Source organism: Dipodomys spectabilis, unplaced genomic scaffold (assembly GCF_019054845.1).
Source record: "Dipodomys spectabilis isolate Male_0828 unplaced genomic scaffold, ASM1905484v1 ptg000233l, whole genome shotgun sequence".
NCBI classification, from domain to species: Eukaryota; Metazoa; Chordata; class Mammalia; order Rodentia; family Heteromyidae; genus Dipodomys; species Dipodomys spectabilis.
In genome coordinates, this window is record NW_024870910.1 from 6,729,593 (window position 1) to 6,751,689 (window position 22,097).

Below are 22,097 nucleotides of genomic sequence, written 5' to 3' on the forward strand. Positions count from 1 at the left end.
GCCCCGCCAGGCCCCGCCCCACCAGGCCCCGCCCCGCCCCGCCCAGCCCCGCCAGGCCCCGCCCCGCCCCGCCAGGCCCCGCCCCGCCCCGCCCGGCCCCGCCCCGCCAGGCCCCGCCCCGCCAGGCCCCGCCCCCGCCCCGCCAGGCCCCGCCCGGCCCCGCCAGGCCCCGCCCCGCCCCGCCCCGCCAGGCCCCGCCCCGCCCCGCCAGGCCCCGCCCCGCCCCGCCAGGCCCCGCCCCGCCCCGCCAGGCCCCGCCCCCCCACTCCGGCTCACTCACAGCTTCTGGAGTCCCGTGTACAGCTCCATGTCCACCGCGTTGAGTGTGTGCAGCCCCCGCCAGTTCTCTATGTGTCTGTGGGAGGAGAGGCAAGGGTCAGGTCTCCAGGAGCCACGGCAACCCTCTACCCTATTCCTGAACCCAAACCCCGGGGCCGGCCTCCCGCCAGCTCGGCCAATACCTCGGAGCCTCAGTTTCCCTCCCCTGCATGGTGCGTCTCCTTGGGAGAATGGGGAGAATGAAGTAGGCTCATGGGATCCAGTCACCCGGCTCATGGGTACAGCATTTAGTGTCTCCCCCCACCCCAACCCAGCTCCTGAGAGACTCCTTTCTCTAAAGACTTAAAACCCAGGCCCCCTGCTCGGCGTTCCTAACACTTTTCCACCTGCGCCATTTCCACTTAGCACTTCCTGAGGGCAAGCTCTTCTTCTCTTTAAATATTAATAGTTTTGGGAGCGGAGGGTGTGGCTTGTTGTGTGGGCGTGGCTTGACACGTGGGCCTGTTTTGCCTGTGGGCGTGGCCTTGGGCAGGCAAAGCCTAAAAGAAGGGATCAGAGACTCACATCTCCACTCAGGGGACCAGGGATTCATCCATCCCGGAGCTCAAGAAAACCCATGGCTTCGGCGGGCGAGGGAGGCACCCGGTGCCTGGAAGAGGGTGTGGGGTGCACGGTTTTCATCCGTGAGCCCCAGGCTATGAAGATCTCTGTTGAGCTCTCCCCCGAGAGACCTGCATTTAAGGAGGTTTGTGCCTAGCAAGCACGCCACATTCATTAAGTAATAAAATTCATCTTCTCCGATTTAGTAATCAGAGCTATAAATCACTGTTAACCAGAGCTTTATCATCGACAGACACAAACCAGGACCAACTGGCCTGGTGCAGCAACTCCGGCCCAACGCAGAGAAACGGAGAGCACTGTTAGCGTGAGAATCGCCCCAGGTACCGTCTTGTTAGCTGTTTGCTTGCGACTGACAAAACTGACTGCCTTTGGGTGTCCCGAGGTGGAAAGCTATTATCCCACTGCTGGCTTCCAGGAACCGCCCCTGCTCTATCCCCGTGGGAAAGGAGACCTTCCACGCTCCCCTGACAACCCACGATCACCAGAGGATCTCGGCCCCACCCTGCTGCCCTGCCCAGATCCAGGGGTCTCGCCGTGGCCTGTGCCCACCAGGTCTCAGGACGATGTCAGGGGGCAGGGCAGAGGGGTAGCAGCTCAACCAGCTGCTGTTCCGGACCAGAAGAGTGACCGCCGCCTGCCCCAGACAGCTCCTCCCGACCCTACCCCACCACGCCCTGCCATCTGCGGCCACCCAGGCCTTGGGAAGCGTCACGGAGCCACGCGGTGACATTGTTTGGTAGCACGCTCTCCCGGAGCCCCAGCCGGGCAGCCAGAGACGCTGGCATCTGCCAGGGCCGTGGACCAGGTGGCCACATTAGTTTCCAGTCCAACTCCCAAGTCTTATCCCTGGGAGCTCCGCGGCGGCGGGGCAGTTTGTTTGGTCTGGTCCCCACCAAGCCAGCCACCCTGGCCACACTTCAAATGTCAAAGCAGCCCAGGAGGGCGGGGGTAGGACAACCTGTGCCAGCTAAGTCCCTGTGCCTTGCTGGGGCCTGGCCATGCGGGTTACCGGCTAGATCACGGTGCTTATACCATGTTGCATTCATGGAGGTGTGGGGAGGGGGAGGAGGCGGCGGCAGCCTGGGCGGGTCTCCTCCCACCGAGCAGCCGTCAATCAAATTGTTTACCCAGATGAAATCACTTTTCCCAGCCCACATTAGCATTCCCTTCACGGGGCTTTGATGACCGCGGAGCTGTCCATCATTACTGCACCCGAGAACTTCCCGTGTCCTTATCTCTCGCGTTCCCCACCCGCCCCCACTTCCACACCAACCCTCCCCAACTTGAGACCCACATTGAGATGCAGCAGAGAAGTAAATGAACCCTGGAGGCCCAGTCCCCTGCGAGATAAAAATAACGGTTTCCACGAGGCTGGGGGCAGGGAGCAAGTCTTGCTAAATCAGGAAACGGCATTCCCCCCCCTCCCATAGGCAAGGGACATCAGGGTGGCTTGAAGCCCAAGTGCTACAACAGTAGTTGGCAAACTACACCCCAAGGACCAAAACCCAGCCTGCTGCCTGTTCATGATCGCCCCCCTGAGCTGAGCCATTTGCATACTCTCTCTATCTATATATATATATGCAAAGAAGAACCGTAGTTTGTGGTCTGTTAAAAGTAGATGGGATTCAATTTTCCATGTCCAGCCCTGCTCGCTCACCCCCATCCATCCGTGGCTAGCTTTCAAGTTGCAAGGAAGTTGCTACACAAACGATTTGGTCCACAAAGCCTGAAATATTTGCTCTCCGGCTCTCCACAGATAAAAAAGCTCCCAACCCTGCCCATGGGCCCCTCGGCCCTTCCCTTCCCCATCTCACCACAACACCTATCCAGGCTACTTCTCCAGCCCATGCCTCTGTTTTCTCAGCTGCTAATTAGGAGTCATAAAATGCCTGTCTCCTAAGAATGGCCGGCGGCCCAGACACTAGTGGCTCACACCTATCATCCTAGCTACTCAGGAGACTGAGATCTGGTTCGAAGCCAGCCTAGGCAGAAAAGTCTACGGGAAAGCATGTCCAATTAACCAACCAAAGGCCCCGAGTTCAAGCCCCAGTTCAGCACAAACACCAAAAGAATGGTGTGAGGATTGAGAAAGGAATGTTCAAGCAGCCTCACTGCAGCAGGCCGGCGGAAGGCCCGGGGTTCGATTCCCGGTACCACCAATTGGCACAACGCAGGCTTCTGGAAGCACTAGCCATTGTGGAGTTGTTCTTTTCCCCGAACCCTCACAGGGTCTGAGGTGTCTTTTCTTGGATCTCTTCCCGAAAATGTTGAGGGTTTAGGGGTCATTCTTCATTTTAAAACAATAAACAGACAAACAAGCCCATGGGGCAGAGGGGAGGGAAGGCAGGAAAACTGCCATCCGTGACCTCCGGGGAAACCACTGGACCATGCACAGGATGCGGATGCATGTGGCTGGGGGGGGGGGGGGAGGGTTAAGAACGGGTTCGGAGCCGGAGTACAGCAGGACGATGGGGGGGGAGGGCCACAGCCCTTGGCATTCACAGACAACCTCAGTGTCTGCCAAGTCTGGCTGTGACTCACCGCCGGGTACCAGCCCGGCGAGCCGGGTGATGGTAACTGCTGGCAGCCATTAGGAGGCCACAAGTTGAAAGGGAAGAGGCTGGCTCCACAAAGCATCATAAATAAACCCGAGGCGGTGAGCCATCGGTTCGGTCCGGTCTCGTGAAGGGTAAATGGTGGGTGCTCTGCATAATTCCATGCTATGGCGTTGCCCCTTTGCGGGGGGTTTTCTTCCAGGTTGCTTGGTGGTGGTTGTTTGGGGAGGGGGGGGGTGTTGTTATGCAGTATTTATTCTGTCCTTGGAAAAACACTAAGTATGAATTGTTAAAAGAAGGCCTGATGTTGAGCCCTGGGCAGGCAAAGCACTGAGCCCTGTTCTCCCCTCTTCTCCGTCCACTCCCCCTGCTTTAGGGTACTGAGATAGCAGGCCCCCCAGGAGATACATGGCCCATGGCTTGGTTGTCACCACCGAGGAAGGAGAATGACGCCGGCCTGTCGTGGGCGGAGGCCGGGGATGCTGCCGATCGCGGCCACGCAGGGCACAGCCCCACAGCTCGTCAGCCCCTGGCGCCCGCTGCCCTGATTGCTTCACGGCCAATGCTAGGAGACGGCAGACCCAAATGACAGAAGCTTGCCCAGAGCCCCTCCGAGGGCAGAGCCCCTGAGGAGAAATAAATACCACGGCCCGGCTCCCGCGAACCTGCTCGAGTTCAAGGGCTCTGCATGAGGAGAGTTGAGAGACCCTGTGGCCATCTCCACCCATGGCCCGAGCCAGGCTCGCAGTCAGGGAATGACCGCACACAGCCTGTGCAGGCCTGTTAGATAAACCCTCAGACAGGACAGGTGTCCACCCACGGCCATGCACGCAGGGCCACAGGCTCCCGCTTCACGCCCAGCGCTGGAACGCGGCCTGGCATTCACTCAGTATCCACAGAGAATACAAAATCCTCTTGTGCTGGAGTAAGTCAGATCCTGCTTGCGTAGTCTCCTCTTCCTCTTTCTGCTTGGCTTGGGTGGCACGAAAGTGGACTTGCAGGTCTCTGACTGGACAGTTCCCGTTTAATTAAAACGGGGCCACACGATACACTCAAGGGCCAGTTCCACCTCTCTCACCATCGTTAATACTCAATGCTGGTCATTGCCTCTGCATAGAGAATTCTAGAATGTAGAACCAGTTCCAGTGCCATTAAAGCCTGGAGAACTAACGTAGGAGGGAGCCCACAAGGTCACCTTCACCCGGAAGGCCTTCCTCGTCCACTGGTGGGGACTGGAGCTTGGCAGCTGGGCCTTCAGGACAGCCTTCCGTCTCTCCTGTAGACGAGGAGACGCGGACGCACCCAGGTGCCCGGACCTCTTCCACGCCTCCCACTCCCCCGGTCTCACACACCACACTCCTTACTCTCCGTGCCCCAGTCCTCCAGACCGGAAAATCCAAATGCAAAATGCTTCGCCTTCCCAACTTTCTTCACCAGCTGTTTCCTTCATGCCTCTTTGCCTTCTTCAGCCTGCAGACGGGACACGATCTGAATTTTCTTGATAACTCTGCATTTTCTAGATCCTTCTCTCATGTCCGACCGGGGGGTTGGTAACTGGGGGGGGGGTCACCATCTCTTGCCCCAAGGGCCCGTCCCTCCTTCCGAGGTTGATGCATTTCATGTCTCCTTTGGTGGCTCTTGGCGTGCAGTTGCTCAAAGCCGGCACTGGAGAATGTCTGCGCGCTGGGAGTGCCCGAGGCCCAGCAGTTCACGCCTCTCGGGTCCTCAGTTTCCCTGGGGGAAATCTGGGGGCGGTTGAGGTTTACAGCAGGCAATGCCGGTGCGTTCCATTCAGCAGGCATGCACCGCGTCTGGGCGATGAACAGCTGGTTCCGTGACTATTGTTGGAACTGCGTGGCAAGGAAGAGTAAATAAAACCTTAAAAAGAAAAAGAAGAAGAAGATCTCCAGGAATAGGAGCGATCGTGGAGCGTGCAGACTCCAAAACAGGTGGGTACACGCCCGTGTGGCGTCGGGGGTTTGGCTCTGGATAACTGGTAAGTGAAGTCTTCCTGGAAGGGACGGTTGTAATTTGCATTCATTGGGCAGCGTCTGGGTTCACGCCGCCAGCTCCGCGCTCAGGCCATCTATCTATTCTGGGAGCAGAAGGCAGTGGAGACAGGGTCACCTGAATCTTCTGGGGAAAGGGAAAAATCCGGAACTGAACCGGAAGTAGGGTGCTCAGGGAAGTAGCCGGGAATTCCGCTTCCTCATGAGCCGGTATTGGATCACACACGCACACCGCACCCACACAAGCACGGGACGCACACGCACGTGTGCACACGCGCTGTGACAGGCTCTTATTTGACTTCGAAGCCTTGCGGGGCCATGAGGAAACTGATCTGCCACCCAGGCGTAGGAGGGCTGGTGATCCGCACAGGGGTACTAGCTTTCAATTATCTGATCTGTTTCGCATTATAGACAAACGGTGGGGCAACCGCTCCTAGGCCTGAAAGCCCCGCTGGCGGGGGGTGGGGGTGACAGCTTGGGGCAGCCACAGGGCGCGTCAGCACACCAGCAACGCTGGCCTCCCACGCGGCTGTGCACCCCGCACCTGACACTCCCCCGGGGACACACAGACCCCACCACGCACAGACAGAGGAGAGATGGCGTCTGAGCGGGCGTCCGGGTCAGTGGTAAAGCAGGAGGCCCGTGTGCATGCGTGTGTGCCTCTGTGCTCCACGCGCAGGTCCTGTGCGTCAAAGCCCAGGCTGCCGCTCTCCTTCCCCGCCTACCCGCTCCCCTCCGCGTCGACCTCTGCCACCTGGGCACCCCAGCCTGCGCTCCTAGTTGAAGAGCTACGCCGGGGCCTCCAAATCAGCCTCCCTGCCTTCGTTCTTGTTTTCCATCAACCTGTAGGACCCCCTCCCTCCCAGCGCCCCCCCCCCCCGCTTCTCTTCCTTATTAGAGTCCACACATGATGCACACGTGACCACAGGGGGGCGCACGCCCCTCCCCCCATGGCCTCCGGCCTCTGGTCCTTTTCCTGGGCACCGGCTCTTCCCGCCATGGGCCCCTCCGAGAACGCGGACACCCGGCCCTCCTCCATTTGCTCCATCTCGCGCGCGCGCGCACACACACACACACACACACACACACACACACGCCCAGCCCCGTGTCTGTCCTTCACGGCCTTAACAACCATCTGTAATCTCGTCGTATTTGATAATTTGGTTATCTGTTTGTTGTCAAGGTCTCTGCTTGGGAATTTCCATGCGCGAGGACCGGGATTTCATCTGCCTTGTTCGCTGCTGACCTCCAGAATCTCAAATAGACACCTGAGAGGCCGCTCGGGTGCTCTCTCCTTCCTTCCTTCCTTCCCTTCCTCCCTCCCTCCCTCCCTCTCTCCTTGTTTCCCTCCCTCCCTCCCTCTCTCCTTGCTTCCCTCCCTCCCTCTTTCCCCCTTGCCTCCCTCCCTCCCTCCCTCCTGCCTCCCTCCCCAAGGAGCTGCATGTTTAGCGTCTACATGGTTTGTACCCTGGCCCCACAGGCAGCCCTGCACTCTGGTCTAACTCCTAATCATCTGCAAGGAAGGCTACGGCCCAGGGCAGACCCCTCAGACATCTCAGTCCTCGGGCATCCAGGGAAAACACAGACCCAGCAACAGGAGAAAGCAAGGCACAGCCCCAAGAGCCCCACATACATGGCTTCCTCCCCGGACAGAGTCTGATGTCCACCGTCGGTGTGCAGAAGTAGGCAGGGTGTCTCCAAACAAAGACGGGACAGGAATGCTCTCAGCACTTAGCCAAGTTGTCCAATTACACACACACACACACACACACACACACACACACACACACACACCCTGTAGGGCTGAGCAAACGCTCTGTCATATCTAGACATTGTAGCCTCGAACGGGGAGAGAACCCAAGGCAGGAAGGGAGATGCTGGCTTTGATGCTTCCTTCCCCCACAGAACTGTGGAGGAGAGTCTGAGCAAGGCAGGGAGTCTGGTCCCCCGCACATAGCGTAGAAGGAACACAATAGCGTGAGGGCGGTACCTGGCCCAGGGGGGTTCTGCATGTGCTGCCCTCCCTCCGGGTGGTCAATTTCCTGAGGAAAATATGAAATGGCCAGGCCACCCTTTACTGAATTACAAAGCACTTATCACTTCTTTAATAACTACCCACACGGAGGACTTAATTCACTCAGTATGGAAGTTATAAAGGCGCATCGGTTAGTGAGCGTTAAGCTCAAGTGTGTTGCGTAAAGACTTACGAGGGCAATATTTCCCCCCCCATTAAAAGGGGAGATTTTCCTCGCTGCCTCTGCATTTCAGAGCTAATGTGGAAACGTCGCTCCAAGGCTCAGGCATGTTCCCTGTGAGCGGGGTCATTCTAGGTCGTCGGGGGGGAGAGGAAGTCCGGGAACTTTGTGGGGACTTATTCCAGAGCGTGTGCACATCAAGGCAACCATCGGAGAGGCGAGATCGCACGTGTGGCGCCTGGCGCTCTGTCTGGTACCAGCAGAGCCAGGCCAAAGACCAGGCCACCGAGCGGGAATCGTGGGAAGGGCCAGAGGTGGAACAAGGAAGTAGGGAAGAAGCTACGGAGAGAGGCTGGGCCTGGGGGCTGCTTCTTTACAGACACACTGATTTACACGTGAGACCTAAAAGACCAGCAGCTCCTGTGATCTGGAAGGAAACCAGCCCCCCGGATTCCTGAAGTAGGTTCTAGAAGGTTCCGTGAAGAGGGCCGACAAGGTGGTCTTCCCTACCCAAGTGAGGGAAACTTGGGGTTTCTCTCCCGAACTTCTCTCTCCCGGTGACCCGTTTGCTTTCCTCGGGCTATAAACCATCTGTTCTTTTCCCTGTATGCTCGCTCTCCTGGAAAAAAAAAACCGCCTCCTCGTTCACGTGACTTCAATTACTGCCTAATTAGAGATTAATTCTGCTTCTAATGCTCTGCCCTTCATGCCTAACCTCTCCTCTGCCCGGGACTTCTGGTTCTCTCCATATGCATCTCCCCCCACCCCGTGCCCCCCGCTCCCCACTCCACATCTGAGAGTCAACATGGACAACACAACTCACCCTGAGCTTCCTCAACTCTCCCACGCCGCTTCGCCGAGTGCCCCTGACCTCACCCAGCAGAGAGACACGGCCCGACATATGCACGGCTCCCCTGCTTGGCAAATGCCGGCACACAAACTGCCGCGTGGGGGGCGGGGGGGTGTGGCAGGAAACAGAACAAGATGCAAGCTGGGATGGATTCGTGATGTCGGCCGTGGGCCGGGTCCACGGAGGAGCAAGGCCAGGTTTCTGATCACGTCTGTCGGACTTGTGTCTCCTCCCTCCCCGGCCCAGGCCTCCCCGTGGGCCCTCTGGCTGCCCAGCCTCGGTGTCCCAATCTGTTCCAGACTCTGTTTTCTCAAGGATGACACTGAACCCATCTCTGGTAGCCTCTCGGCCCCTCGTACGCCACACCCGAGTCTCCTACCACCTTGCAACCGCAGAGAGATCTGCAGCCTGAGGGGAGACCGTGTAAGGAGCTCCCGGTCCTTTACCGGCAGGACCCGTCCATCCTGCTCCCTGCTGAGAGGCCTCCCTGCCGCTCCCCCGAGATGAAAGCTGGGCAGAAAGGGGGAGACTGCTGTGGGATCCTCAAAAGTGACTCTCATGCCACCCATCCACGTCTACGTTCATCCTCTATCCTACGCACCGTGTAAAACAAAGAAAAATCCAAGCTGGGCACATCGACAGCGACATCAGCCTGCGCCGTCCCCTCCTTCCTGGACCGAGGGAAGCGCCCCGAGCTCTGGGGCCAGCCCGGCACTGGCCTTGGCTTCCCAGATCTGGGGCCAGCCCGGCACTGGCCTTGGCTTCCCAGGTCTGGGGCCAGCCCGGCACTGGCCTTGGCTTCCCAGGTCTGGGGCCAGCCCGGCACTGGCCTTGGCTTCCCAGATCTGGGGCCAGCCCGGCACTGGCCTTGGCTTCCCAGGTCTGGGGCCAGCCCGGCACTGGCCTTGGCTTCCCAGGTCTGGGGCCAGCCCGGCACTGGCCTTGGCTTCCCAGGTCTGGGGCCAGCCCGGCACTGGCCTTGGCTTCCCAGGTCTGGGGCCAGCCCGGCACTGGCCTTGGCTTCCCAGGTCTGGGGCCAGCCCGGCACTGGCCTTGGCTTCCCAGGTCTGGGGCCAGCCCGGCACTGGCCTTGGCTTCCCAGGTCTGGGGCCAGCCCGGCACTGGCCTTGGCTTCCCAGATGGTGACTGTGACTGCTCATGTCCCCTCACCTCGGACGGAACAACAGGGGAGAAAATGGGTACCAGCTGCTTCGTGAAGAGGAACCGGAAACAGTCCGGGTTAGAGACTTCAATGAGTCGCCTGGATTATGCCACAAGTTACAGAGCGCTTACTTTCCCCTCCAGAAAGAAAAGAGGATGGATGAAGAGAAGAAGGGAGGAGGGAAAGCGGAGTTAAAAACCCAATGCCCGTCCTACAAAATCAAGAAAGGTGTAGCCGGGCGCTGGTGGCTCACGCCTGTCATCCCAGCTATCCAGGAGGCTGAGATCTGAGGATCGTGGTTCAGAGCCAACCCGGGCAGGAAAGTCCGTGAGACTCCTATGTCCAATGAACCACCAGAAAACGGGAAGTGGCGCTGTGGCTCACGTGGTAGAGCGCTCGCCTTGAGCTGAAGAGCTGAGGGACAGCGCCCAGGCCCAGAGTTCAAGCCCCACGACCGAAAACAATTTTAAAAAAACCTAAGTGTGAGGAAAGGGGTGGGTTGGGAGGGATGGATGACAACGGTGGCTTTCACCATTCAGCATCTGGAACAATCTGCTCTGTACTCATTAAAACTCCTGTGCACAAACACTTGAAGGTATTTTTTTTAATATATGAAAGATAAATGGTTACTGGTTTACGCTTGAAGTCAGGAACCGGAGCCACCCATGGTAGCAGGGCCCAGGGCAGTGAGAGCCTCCCCAGCCCCCACCCCTCCCCAGCTCTGGGAAACCAGCCTGCATGTCCAACCCAGCAGAGCCCCGTGCACATCTGGCTCCTTTCGGCCTCCTATGTTCCACGCTCCTGTCCTGCGCCCCCCGCCTCCCACCAGACCCCCAGGGGGGCGGACGGTACGTCTCTCGGGGAGCCCATGTCTCCTTCTGGAGTTGTGAAACGCTGCATCTCCCCTTCTCCACCGAGCCTTTATCAAACCACCCATCGCCGCCCGGCCGCCGTCACTCGGTGATCCCCGGCTCACCCTCCAATTACTGGGGAATTATTTCCGTGTGGCTGCCGACGTGCGCCAGTGATCCTGTCGCCGGAGAGCCTCGGCATTATTTGCCTGGCTTCCCTCCGGAGAGTATAAATTCCTTGACAACAAAGACGGATGCCTTCTATTTATTTTGTCTGCCCTCGGCCTGCCCCGTGTTTGCTTCCCACTCAGGCAGCGTTCAGGCCCGCAGGGAGGGATACCACTACCAACCCCCCCACCACCACCACCACCAAGCTCCATCCTGCTGGAGAGAGAGCTGTCCAAGGTCTGGAACAGGGCCTGGGGTTCAGTGTCAGAGGATGTGCACGCACGCACGCACGCGCGCGCACACACACACACACGAATGCTCGGTGGCAGATGCAGGCTTCAACGCACATTGCCGCAGATCACCATCCTTCCAAACCTGGCCCCCCCCCCCCGCCACCCTGCACTGGTGGCATGTGCCTGAAATCCTAACATCTCAGGAGACGGAGATCAGAAGGGCATGGGTCACAGCCCAGCAGGGCAGGAAAGTCCTTGAGACTCAAAGCTCCAGTTAGTTACCAAACAACGGAAGTAGAGTTCTAACTCCAAGGGTAGAGCACTAGCCTTGAGGGGAAAATGCTCAGGGATACCACCCAGGCTGGCCCGGAGTTAAAGCCCAAAAATAAATAAATAAGAATTAGCCTAGGTGTCGTCAGCTTTTGAGACCCCTCCCCAGGTTTTCTACTCCAGGCTGGCGCTCTACCACTTGTGCCACAGCTCCTCCACTTCTGGCTTTTGGTGGTGGTTTAGTCCGCTCTTCCGGCTGGCTTCCAGCCGTGATCCTCAGATCTCAGTCTCCTGAGTAGCTGGGATGACAGCCATGAGCCCCGGGGAGGGGGGCGGACAGTCTTCTGATTTTGCATACTGGATCCTCCCAGACAACTCCCACCCTGGGGTCAAGACAGAAGCAGCTCTTCTCCCCAGCCCTTGCCTCTCAGCAGCCTCCCGCTCCAGTGCAGCCCACCACCTCCCCGTGGCCCACCACGTCCCCGTGGTCCACCACCTCCCCGTGGTCCGGGCGCTGCAGAGGTTGAGTGCGAGCCCGTGAACTCTGATCTGGATGTAAAGGTGAAGTCTAGAACCTGCCAGGCCCACACCACAAAGGGAAGAGAGGAAAAGCAGCACCGTCTAGGGGAAGAGAGCGTGCAAGGGTCTGGCGGGAACGTCTGGCGCAGCGGGGCCTGGGTGGAACACGGAACCTTCGGAGAAGGCTCGGCACGGTCCCTCTTCCTTCCCGCGGTCCCCCATCCACTCCCGGTGCTGGCTGACTGCCACCAGCCTGGACCTCCATCCCTTCGCCTGAGGTCTCCCTCGGGAGTCAGGAGGAGCCTGGGGGATGGAACGCTTCCAGGAAAGGCCTGGGCAAACGTCCCAGCTCCCGCTCTCCACCACCTCTAGAGATGGGACAGCCCGGGGCCCTCGTCCACGCCGCTTCCCAGAGCTCCCTCTGGGCACGAGGCCCGTGGCACCCGGTCCCCACGTGGGGGGAAGAAGGAGAAGGCTTCCTGAGATGGCCCCCAGAGCCACCGTCTGCCTGCAAAGATCTGTCCTCGTTCGGGAGCCCCGTTTCTAGGACTCCCCAAACTCTTCTGTCTAGACTGGGACCCAGGGCAGTTTCTCCTCCTGTATCTGCCACCAGACAAGAACGGAGAACAGAGATACCCTGTCTACACACGGTATGACTGCGCACAGGACACCAGCACCCCAACCACCACATCGCAACCCCACACCCACTCCAGCCAATAGCCTTAATCATCCTTGCATAGAAACTCAGAGGGGTTGACCGATCTTCCCCGACATCCATCTTCTTGGGCTGAGGAATGGGACGCACAGGTGTGGTTGATCTGATCACACACACACACACACACACACACACACACACGACAGTCATCACCTATTGACGATCGAGTCCAGCCTATTCCTCTTCCGTTCTCCCCTCCATTTTCCCAACAACTGCACCACAGTCCTTCTGGAGCCCCCACACCCTTCCCCAGGACAAGGCTGATCCCCCAAATCCACCAGTCCCTGAAACCCATTGCCCCTCCCCTCAGACTTAAACTTGTACGTGCAGGTGTAGCGTCTACGCCGGTACCCCTCGGGGCTGCGGGTTGTGCCTGTGCCTGACCAGCTCTCAAGCTAAGGGCTGGACGGTTCTACGGGAGGTCGTCCCGTGAGCCAGGGAAGGGGCACCCTCATGCCAGGCCAGTGAGAAATGACTACCACCAAGATGGCGGCCGAGAGCCCCAGCCCACTGAGTCTCCTCCAAGGCCCAGTCCCGCCTCCTACGGCCTCAGCGCTCGGCCTCAGCGCCAGCCGCTTCCCCGGTGTCGGCTTCGCAGGTCCGAACAGCTCAGGACAAAATCTCACAACCGTTCTGCCCAAGCAGACCCGCGTCGCCACCTGACCCACGTTGGCCACAGAAACTCGATGTGGCAAATGAGCAAGGGGCAAGCCGGGCGCCGGTGGCTCACGCCTGTCATCCCAGCAACTCAGGAGGCTGAGATCTGAGGATGGCAGTTCAAAGCCAGCCCGGGCAGGAAAGTCCGTGAGACTCTTATCTCCAATGAACCACCAGAACACCAAAAGTGGGGGCTGGGAAGGTGGCTCAGTGGTAGAGTGCTTGCCTTGCATGCATGAGGCCCTGGGTTTGATTCCTCAGCACCACATACTCAGAAAAAAGCCGAAAGGGGCACTGTGGCTCAAGTGGTAGAGCATTCGCCTTGAGCTGAAGAGCTAAGGGACAGCGCCCAGGCCCGGAGTTCAAGCCCCATGACCAACCAAAGAAGAAGAAGAAGAGGAGGAGGAGGAGAAGAAGAAGAAAAAGAAGTAGTAGTGGTGGTGGAGCTGAGGCTCAAAGTGGTAGAGCACTAGCCTTGGATGAAAAAGAGCTCAGAGACAGCGCCCAGGCCCTTAGTTCAAGCCTCAAGATCAACCAAAAACAAAGGTGTATTGGGTGTGGGAGGTAGGGTGATCCTGATGAGCACCTGAATTCAAAACAGCGGTGTCAGGCCTTGTGCAAACACCCTCTCCCATGCTCCCCCACGGCGCTCCACACATGTGAGTGCCCCGTGTACAGTGAGCATTGGGATGTTCAGGGGGCCTTAGGGAACCGCTAAGAAAGAGGAACAGAAGGGGGTCACACGGGGAGGTGGAAGGACACCCCCTCCGTGGTGCAGCCTCATTTCCGAGCGAGGGCTGCCTGGGCACCGTGAGCGAGGCCACGCCCTGCCCGCGACCCCCGGGAGTGGCGTCCTGCACACACACACACACACACACACACACACACACACACACACACACACCGCCTCCCTAGTTTTGCTCCAAGTCACTCTTTTCACTCCTATTTTAAAAGAAAAATCTTCATGCAATCCTGTTTCTTTTTGGATTGAGGCAAAAATTCACGACATGTAAAATTAGCCATTTTAGCATGCACGGTGGAGAGGCATCGGATATATATATATATTCAGAATGCCACGCAAACGCACGCATTCTCTATAGTAATAAAGGCACTCCAGCATCTCGCCAGGGCCTGCTCCTCCTCCCAGCCCCTACCCCAGCCCTGACACCCACACACGCACCCAGGCTGCACTGCTCAGAGGAGTACGGTTGGACACTACAGGGCACAGGGATCCTGTGTCACCAACCACAACCTTCTTGAAGCTCGTGTAGCTTTTGGCAGCATCGTGATGTCATTCCTTTCTGGGAGAAGGGGTGTGTGTGTGTGCATGCACGCACACAGTACTGAGAACTTGAACTCAGGACCTCACACTTGCTAGGCAGGTGCTCTCCCACCTGAGCCGCACTCTCAGTCCTTTTGCTTTCAGTTTGTTTTCAGATAGGGTCTCGCGCTAGATTTGTGCCAATTTCAAGACCATGATCATGCTGCCTCTACCTGCTGAGACCCAGGATTACAGATGTGCACTACCACCAGGTGTGGCCGTAATTTCATTCTTTCTGATGACTAAGTGACAGTCCACCCTAAAAATATACCGTATGATTGACTAGCCATTAATCAGATAACGGATGGTGCTTGGGTTGTTTCTGCCTTTCGACCGTTATTCTAAACAGTGCTTGGTACAACCGTCATGCTACTGTTTTGGTTTGAATATGTGCTCTTAATTTTTGACTCTTCGGGGGTCTATACCCAGGTGTTCTGCTCATTTTTAAAGGATCTGGGAGACAACACGTAACATGAGCATAACATAAAACAGCAGAACTGGGGATATAATTGGAACAGACCACTGAAATGGAGCCAAAGAGTGTATGTGTCCACAAAACCCTACCACAGCCTCTGCCACACGACACAGGTCCTGTGCAGAAGACTGTGTGTGACAAACGTGCACGGAAAGTGTCCTTGTTTTGTACTTCTGCAAGGGATAGACATGTTCTTCCAATGGGCGGTTTGGGTTTGCTGTTAGGTTCACTCTTTGCTTTAGGTTTTTTGTAATAACTCTATATGAATGATGAACACAGTTAAACAGTCTCTCAATAAAGTCAATTTAGCCGGCTGAAGCTAGAACCATAGAGCCAGGGACAGTGCTTTCTAGAGACCCAATCGCATGCACGCATCAAACCCCGAGCGCCTCCCGTGAAGAGCCGGCGCTGACTACCGACGTCTCTCAGCAGCTCGTGTCTCCAGCTGGGTCTCTGAATTTCTTTTTTTTTTTTTTCTGGAAAGATGCTGTACACGAGGAAGGTAATGAGCACCTTTCTTCTGGAGCATTGTTACCCCCCTGGGGTCTCTGAGTTCTTCACACGCGCAGATGGTTGAGGGGCTAGTGTAATTTACGCGTGACAATGTCCACCAGGCAACGCTGTCCTTTGGTGGTGGGAGATGACAAGCACTTCAGTGCTGCCCAGAGTCCCTGACCCCACTCGGAGCTGGACCCCCTCCCAGCCGCCCCCTTACCTCCCCGCTCCCAAGCGGCCCCCACAAAGCCAGGAAAACAGGAGGCCGGAAATAAGCCGGAGAGCATCAGGAGAGTAGAGGTACCCCTAAGTGAACTCCTCCTCTCTAGCTCTCTTCCTCTCCCCATCCCTCTTTCGCTCTCTGTCTCTCTCTCTCCTCCATGTCCGTCTGTCTCTCTCCTTTTCTTTCATACCAGCCCTTAGGAGCTCAGCTCTAGGCAAGTCTGCCACCTTGCCCCCCCCCCCCCCCCGTGAGCAAGGGCACAGATCTGCCCCACAGGGAAGTGGGCTATTTGTGTGTGTGTTGTTGGTCGTGGGGCTTGAACTCTGGGCCTGGGCGCTGTCCCTCAGTTCTTCAGCTCAAGGCGAGCACGCTACCACTTGAGCCACAGCACCACTTCCAGTTTTCTGGTGGTTTATTGAAGATAAGAGTCTCACAGACTTTCCTGCCCGGGCTGGCTTTGAACCGCCATCCTCAGATCTCAGCCTCCTGAGTAGCTGGGATGACAGGCGGGAGCCGCCGGCGCCCGGCTGAAGGGAGCTTTTGCAGGGCAGCACTAATGTGTTCACTCCGCGTCTTAGTGCCGAGCTTGGTTAACGACCCCCAGCGGCGGGTACCCCAGTTCCCACCCCTGCCCCCCTCCCCTGCAGACAGAGAGCGGTGCTCACACACCTTGTCTCTGGGCCAGGGTATACCAGGGTCCCCTCCCTTGCGCCCCTTGCACCTGGCACACTGTTTGCCGTCTAGCATTTCCATTCACTGTAAAACCTGGCAAGCTCAAGGCTCCGACTCCCACACGCATCCACCCGGGACCAGGCCCTCGGGGCTGCGCCCCTCCGACGGACTCTCCATGCTGTGGCCCCGGGAACGGCTTCCAGCCCCTGAGCCCCACCCCAGTGGCAACAAATAAGGAAACTGAGGCACGGGCAGACCTCATGTCCCCAGTGTCCGGCAGGGAGCCGGGTGAGACCAAGGGATCACTAGAGACAAGCAGAAGGGCCTCACGGCACACCCACACAGTGGGGCGGGGTGGGGGGCCACGCGGGGCAGAGGCAGAGGCCCGCCGGAGGGTGTGAGGCGGCAGCGAGCGTGGTCTCTCCTCCCCCGATGTCAGCAGCTCTGGTCAGACCCCCCAGACCCCCCTCCCCAGTCCCCAGGGTGGACATGACCTTCCCCAGAACCAGCCGGGTGGAATGTCCTTGACCAGCTGGCCGGGGCAGCCTGTCACGGCCCCCGAGGAGGCCACTGGGGGGGCAGGGGGAGGGGCGCTTGGGCCCCAAGCAGCCCCGTGAGAGCACTGGCCACAGCTGGGCTGGAGTCCCCCCTGCCCCTCTCCGGCCCGTGCCAGGAGGCCAGAGGAGCAGCTGGCAGGCGGACACCGCCGCCAGGGACGAGGAGGCCAAGGCCATGGTGTGAGGCGGGGGGAGGGGGGAAGGGGGGCAGGTTTCCCAGATCACAGCCTGGGCATGCCCGGGCCTCCAGCAGCTGGACGGGGGGGGGGGGGGGGACGGGGGTGAGGGCCATGATGTCGGGGTGCTGGCGTGGTGACAGAGCGTAGAGACAACCTCCCCACACCACGACACCAAGACCTCGGGCGGGGGTTCAGCCTCCCGTTGGCTTGTTCGTGTGGAGGGCTGGGGTCCTCAGAGTATCTACTTTCTGGAACCCCAGGGGATTACACAGAAGAGGACCGCGATCGCTGTTCATCGAGGCCCCGGAGATGGAACTGGGGACGTGGCCGGCGTGGACACCGGGTGCCCGCTGTGTCTAGCCCTGGGTTCTACAATGTCAGCGGGGCCCCCGCAAAGCCCCCCCCGACCCGTGCTGCGCCCCGAGGCCCAAACCAGATCCATTTCAGCCACAGCAGTCAGACAGGACATCCTGGTTTTCTTCACGGGACGAACAAGAGGGTCCCCTGGAAGCGTCCAGCCTGGGAAGGAGGAGGTCCCAAGTTCAAGGTCAAGGCAGGACCCTCACTGCGGCACCAGGCGCCGAGCCCGGGATCCGGGTGGGAAGATGGCTTCCCAAACCTGAGGCCTGGAGGGCAGGAGAGTCGGGGGCCCCCAGGTCTCTACCTCCCAACACTACCTCCTCCCCCCTCCCCAGGGCGGGGGTCGGGACCCACCGTGCTCTGCTTTCTGCGCTGGGCACGCCGCCTGCACTATCGGGGCTACCACCACCCGACCCTGCCGGGCGCCCCAGGACGGCTCTCCCCCCGGACGCTGCCCAGTGCCTGTCCTCAGTGACCTTGAGCTGCCCCTGTCTGGTGAGGGAGGCTGCCACGTGCGTGGGCAGGGCGGGCAGGGCGGCCCAGGACAGCTCAGTGCCCTCCCCCAACGTGGGGAGCCAGGGGGGCCGCGGGGCTCGGCCGGGTGAGCTGGAGCATGAAGCGGAGCACCCGGGGAGCAGCTTTGAAAACTGACTGCTGCCACCACGCTTGCTTTTTGTATTTTCCTCTCATTATGCCCATTCCCTTCTCCCTCCGCCGTCAGTGGGGTTCTTTTCTGTTAAATGCCAGAGAATGGGGAAAGAGGGTTGATGGGGGGGGGGGACACAGATCCTAAGGAAACCAACCACTGAGAGCCACACAGGTCACCGGCCACCCTCTCTGCTAAGGCTAAGAACGTTCTGGAAAAAAAAAAGGGGGGGCGCTGCCATTCAGATCAGAGAATGTCCCGGCATGCTGCGGGTGGATGAAGGCGGAGGGCTGAGCCGCGGGGGGTCCCGGGCAGGGGCCGCCAAACACCTCACCGCCAGGAGAGGATGGAGTGGGGGGGGTCAGGGGTGGGGGCGGAACTGCACTGGACACAGCCAATAGCAGCTGACTTCCCGTTGTCCGATTCCCGTTAGGAAAAACAAAAACAAGACACCTACATGCCAAAACCACCCCAGTCTGTGTGCAGTTACCCGCAGCCAAAGCCTGTACAACCACATTCAACTAATAACCGTCAGGCCGTGGCGATCGGAGGTGAAGGGGAGGGAAGCACTCTTTTGGGGGTGGGGAGGGGGGGGTGCCCTGGTCTGGGGCTTGCACGGCCCAGAGCTTTCTAAAAGAACCCCAGAGCACCTCGGACTTGGGAGTGGCAGACAACACCTGGTTGGGGGGGGGGGGCTGACTAACTCCTAGCTGCCGGGGGGCCCCTCACCCGCCCACGGCACCCGGACCTCCCACCTGCCCAAGACGAGTAGCCATGGAATGCTTTATCTGGCTGGCCACATGGATATTTTATTCCAGGTGAATGGATCGATGTAGCCTAGGGAGCGTGGAGCAGAATCTCCTTGCCCTGACACGGGGAACGTTTGCTCCAGCTTAGAAGAATCTAACCAGTTATATGCAGTGTGGGTGGTGTATGGAACAGGGCGGCACAGACCGGTTCCTCCCGCCCCAGACTGCCTGAGCTCCCCCTCCTACCTGCATCACCCCCCCCAAGGCGTGCCACCGCCCCCCCAAGGCGTGCCGCCGCCCCCCCAAGGCGTGCCGCCGCCCCCCCAAGGCATGCCACCGCCCCCATCTTCTTCCTCCGGGACTCAGTGGTACCCTGCAGGTTCTCCTTCTGCAAATGCCAACGAGAAACACCTGCTGGGCCGCGTGTACCGCCCACAGGCTGACACTCGCGTGTGTGCACACACACATACCCGTGCACACACGCACTCAATCCACAGGTTGGATTGATGCACACCGAGCTCTCTGCATCCAGAAAGGATGCGCGGTTGCGCATTCTCTTTTCTACATCTTGTGATTCCCAGATGGCAGTGTGTGAAGCCACGTGCACGGGCTTAGGGATCAGCCCCCTGAGCCGTCCGCAGCTCCCCTCCCAGGGCTCGGCCCGGCTCCCACAGCGGCCCCAGAGCCCCAGGCCCTTCTCCCGGCAGCTCCACCATCCTCCCTGCTCTCCAGCACCCCAAACCTGTGTGGAATGCCCCCGGCACCTTGTTGGATGCAGCCCGCCCCCCCCGCATTGTTACACCCCATATCGCCTCCTCCCCTCACTCTCCCAAGTGGAACCCTGCACCCGGCCACAAGTCCCACCCCTTAGCAATGTCTCCAGGCCTCTTCCCTCCTGCTTGTCGGGTGGTGGGTGAGGATACAAGCCGCGCTTCCAGCCCCCCTCCCCAGACCCAGTGCGTCCCTCCCTCCCTCCCTCCCGTCCTGCAGGATGCCCCCTCCAAAATGAAAAACCACACACACACACACACACACACACACACACACAGCAAGAGAAAGCAAAGCGGGCAGAGACCCAACCAAGTCGCGCCATTTTGGATTGGCTGGTTTGACTTGGCTTGAATTAAACTTTTGGGAAATTTGGTAAGTGGAGCATTCAGGACGCAGACCCCGTGTGTGTGTGTCTGTGTCTGTGTCTGTGTGTCTGTCTGCTTTCCTTTGCTGCTTGCTTTCTTGGCCCCTGCGCGTTGGCACAGCTGACCCTCTACCCCTCGGCGCAGCTGCACCTGTCGGTTCTGTTCAAGCCTCTCCCAGCAGTGGTGAGTGGCGATCAGGAGAGGAGCGAAGCAAGTCACCAAATGGCTCTGGCTGTCCCGGGCTTGTTACCCCTAAGAGTTTGCGGAGGGGCTATCACTACAACCAATCACCCAGGGAACTGCGCACTAAGTCTAGAACCTTCTGTGCACTCATGGCTGGGCTGAAGGGGGCACTGGCAGCCCGGGCCCCTGCCACACCAAGTTTGACTAAAGCTCGGTGTCTCGCTTTTATAAATCTCTGCCTGTTAATGATGGCTTCCAGGCTGGGGTAGGGGCCGGGGGGGGGGGGGGAGGGGGGGAGAAGGACCATTAAACCCACTGAATAAGTTAATGGGGCAGAGAGAATCTATTTCGGAGACACCCCAGGCTGTTTCCTTCTGGAGCTAAAGCCTGAATAAGCAAAAAGGAAAAAAAAAAAATTTTAAACCAGAGAGCCGCACTGCCAGTAAATAACCCCCAGCGTCAGGCGCAGCACCCAGGGCTCCGTCTGCTTGAGGTGTGGTGATGTGACACATCCCCGGAGCTGCGTCCGCAGCGGTGGCTGGGGGAGGGGGGTGGGGGTGCACGGTCATGTCCATCCGTCCATCCAGACCTCTCCCTCCCGTGACTGGGCCCTCAAACCACCAGGGGCTGCTGCCACCATCGTCACTGTCCAGCCTGCAGGCTCTCAGAACACCTGGGGAGAAGCTGTTCCCAACAAGGGCGCAAGTCAGCACCCCAAGACTGAAGTGGGCACCCTTGTAGGAGCACGCCCCCAAAACCCTCCAGCGCCACCCTCCCTCAGGATCTGCCAGCTGCCGCCAGCTTTCCCTTCCTTTCCTTTGCACGCATGTGTGTGCGTGTGTGTGTGCGCGCGCACACGCGTGTGTCTTTTTGTCTTTTCTTGGTGCCCCCTCTCGTACTTTCGCCTGACCTGTTTGCCGGCGCACGGCTGGCTGGCAGCTCTACTTCTAGTTTGTTGGGGGGTTCGGGCGGTGAGTGGAAGACAAGAATCCCACCGACTTGGTCTGAGCTGAGGATCTGGGTGGCAGGCGTGGCCCCCCCCCGTTGCTCCCGGCACCTGCGCTGTTTGTAAATTAGTGTGGGGCATGAGTGCGAGGGGCTGTCTGTGCCCTCCCGCTGCCCATCACAGGCCCGGGTCTCCCCACTGTCTACTTCCTCACAGAGCTCCCGTCCACCCTGCCCCCCTCCGTCCTGAAACTCCAGGGCCCCCCTCTCCTCTCCACCCAACCCACCTCTTCCCCTCCTCCCCTGGCTTCCCCCTCTCCTGACCCCCACCTGCAGGACCCCCGGCCCCCTTCCCGTCCAGTCTGATCCTGAGAGAACTCACCCTCCCCCCAGCAGGGGAAAACCCCAATAATTCAATAAGCCGGGCCTCCTGTTGGTAAATGTTGAGTCCCGCTAGACACACGGTGTTTACTCTTTAATATTTAAACATGCTAATTAAATCTCTGAATAAACAAATAGATTTTAGCGACTGCCATTCCCCTGAGCTGGAGTTCCGTCAGCCCGGGGCCCCCAGGTGCCTCTCTGCCTCTCTGGTGGCACCCGGGCCTCGTTCACCTTCTCGCTGGTGGAGGAAAACCAGACGGAGGCTCGCTGTCCTGCGGCTGGCCGCCGGCCTTCCCGCCAAGAGGTGACGGACGCCACCTCCGCCCGCCCCCCCTGCAGCCGGCCCAGGTCACCGAGGCTGCACTGAGCATCCCTGACCTTCAGACGTCCTCCGGCCCCCCACCCCAGCAGGCAGGGTCACCCCGTGTGTGTGTGTGTGTGTGTGTGTGTGTGTGTGTGTGTGTGTGTGTGTGTCTGTGTGTCTGTGTGTCCATGCGCACACACGCATGCACAGGGATAAACAGCACCAGACCCCTCCCTAGACCAGCCAGAGGCCTCCGGCCCACCTGTCCAGTCAGAGTGAACTTCCCGTGCTGTTCCTGCTGCCTAAAATAACCTCCAGCCTGGGAGGGGGAAAAAAAAAAGGTATCAGGAAGCCCAGAGTGTGAATCCACCAGCCGGGCAGTAC

General features: G+C 59.1%; 1 protein-coding gene across 6 annotated transcripts in view; it reads right to left on the minus strand.

Annotated features, from left to right (window-relative positions):
- Ntrk3 (neurotrophic receptor tyrosine kinase 3) overlaps nt 1–22,097 on the minus strand; it is a 231,840-nt gene that overhangs the window by 195,375 nt on the left and 14,368 nt on the right. For all 6 annotated transcript variants that reach the window (XM_042698525.1, XM_042698524.1, XM_042698523.1 and 3 more), the window contains exon 2: nt 281–355. In XM_042698525.1, coding sequence (XP_042554459.1) covers nt 281–355 — 75 coding nt within the window. The remainder of the gene's footprint in view (nt 1–280; nt 356–22,097) is intronic.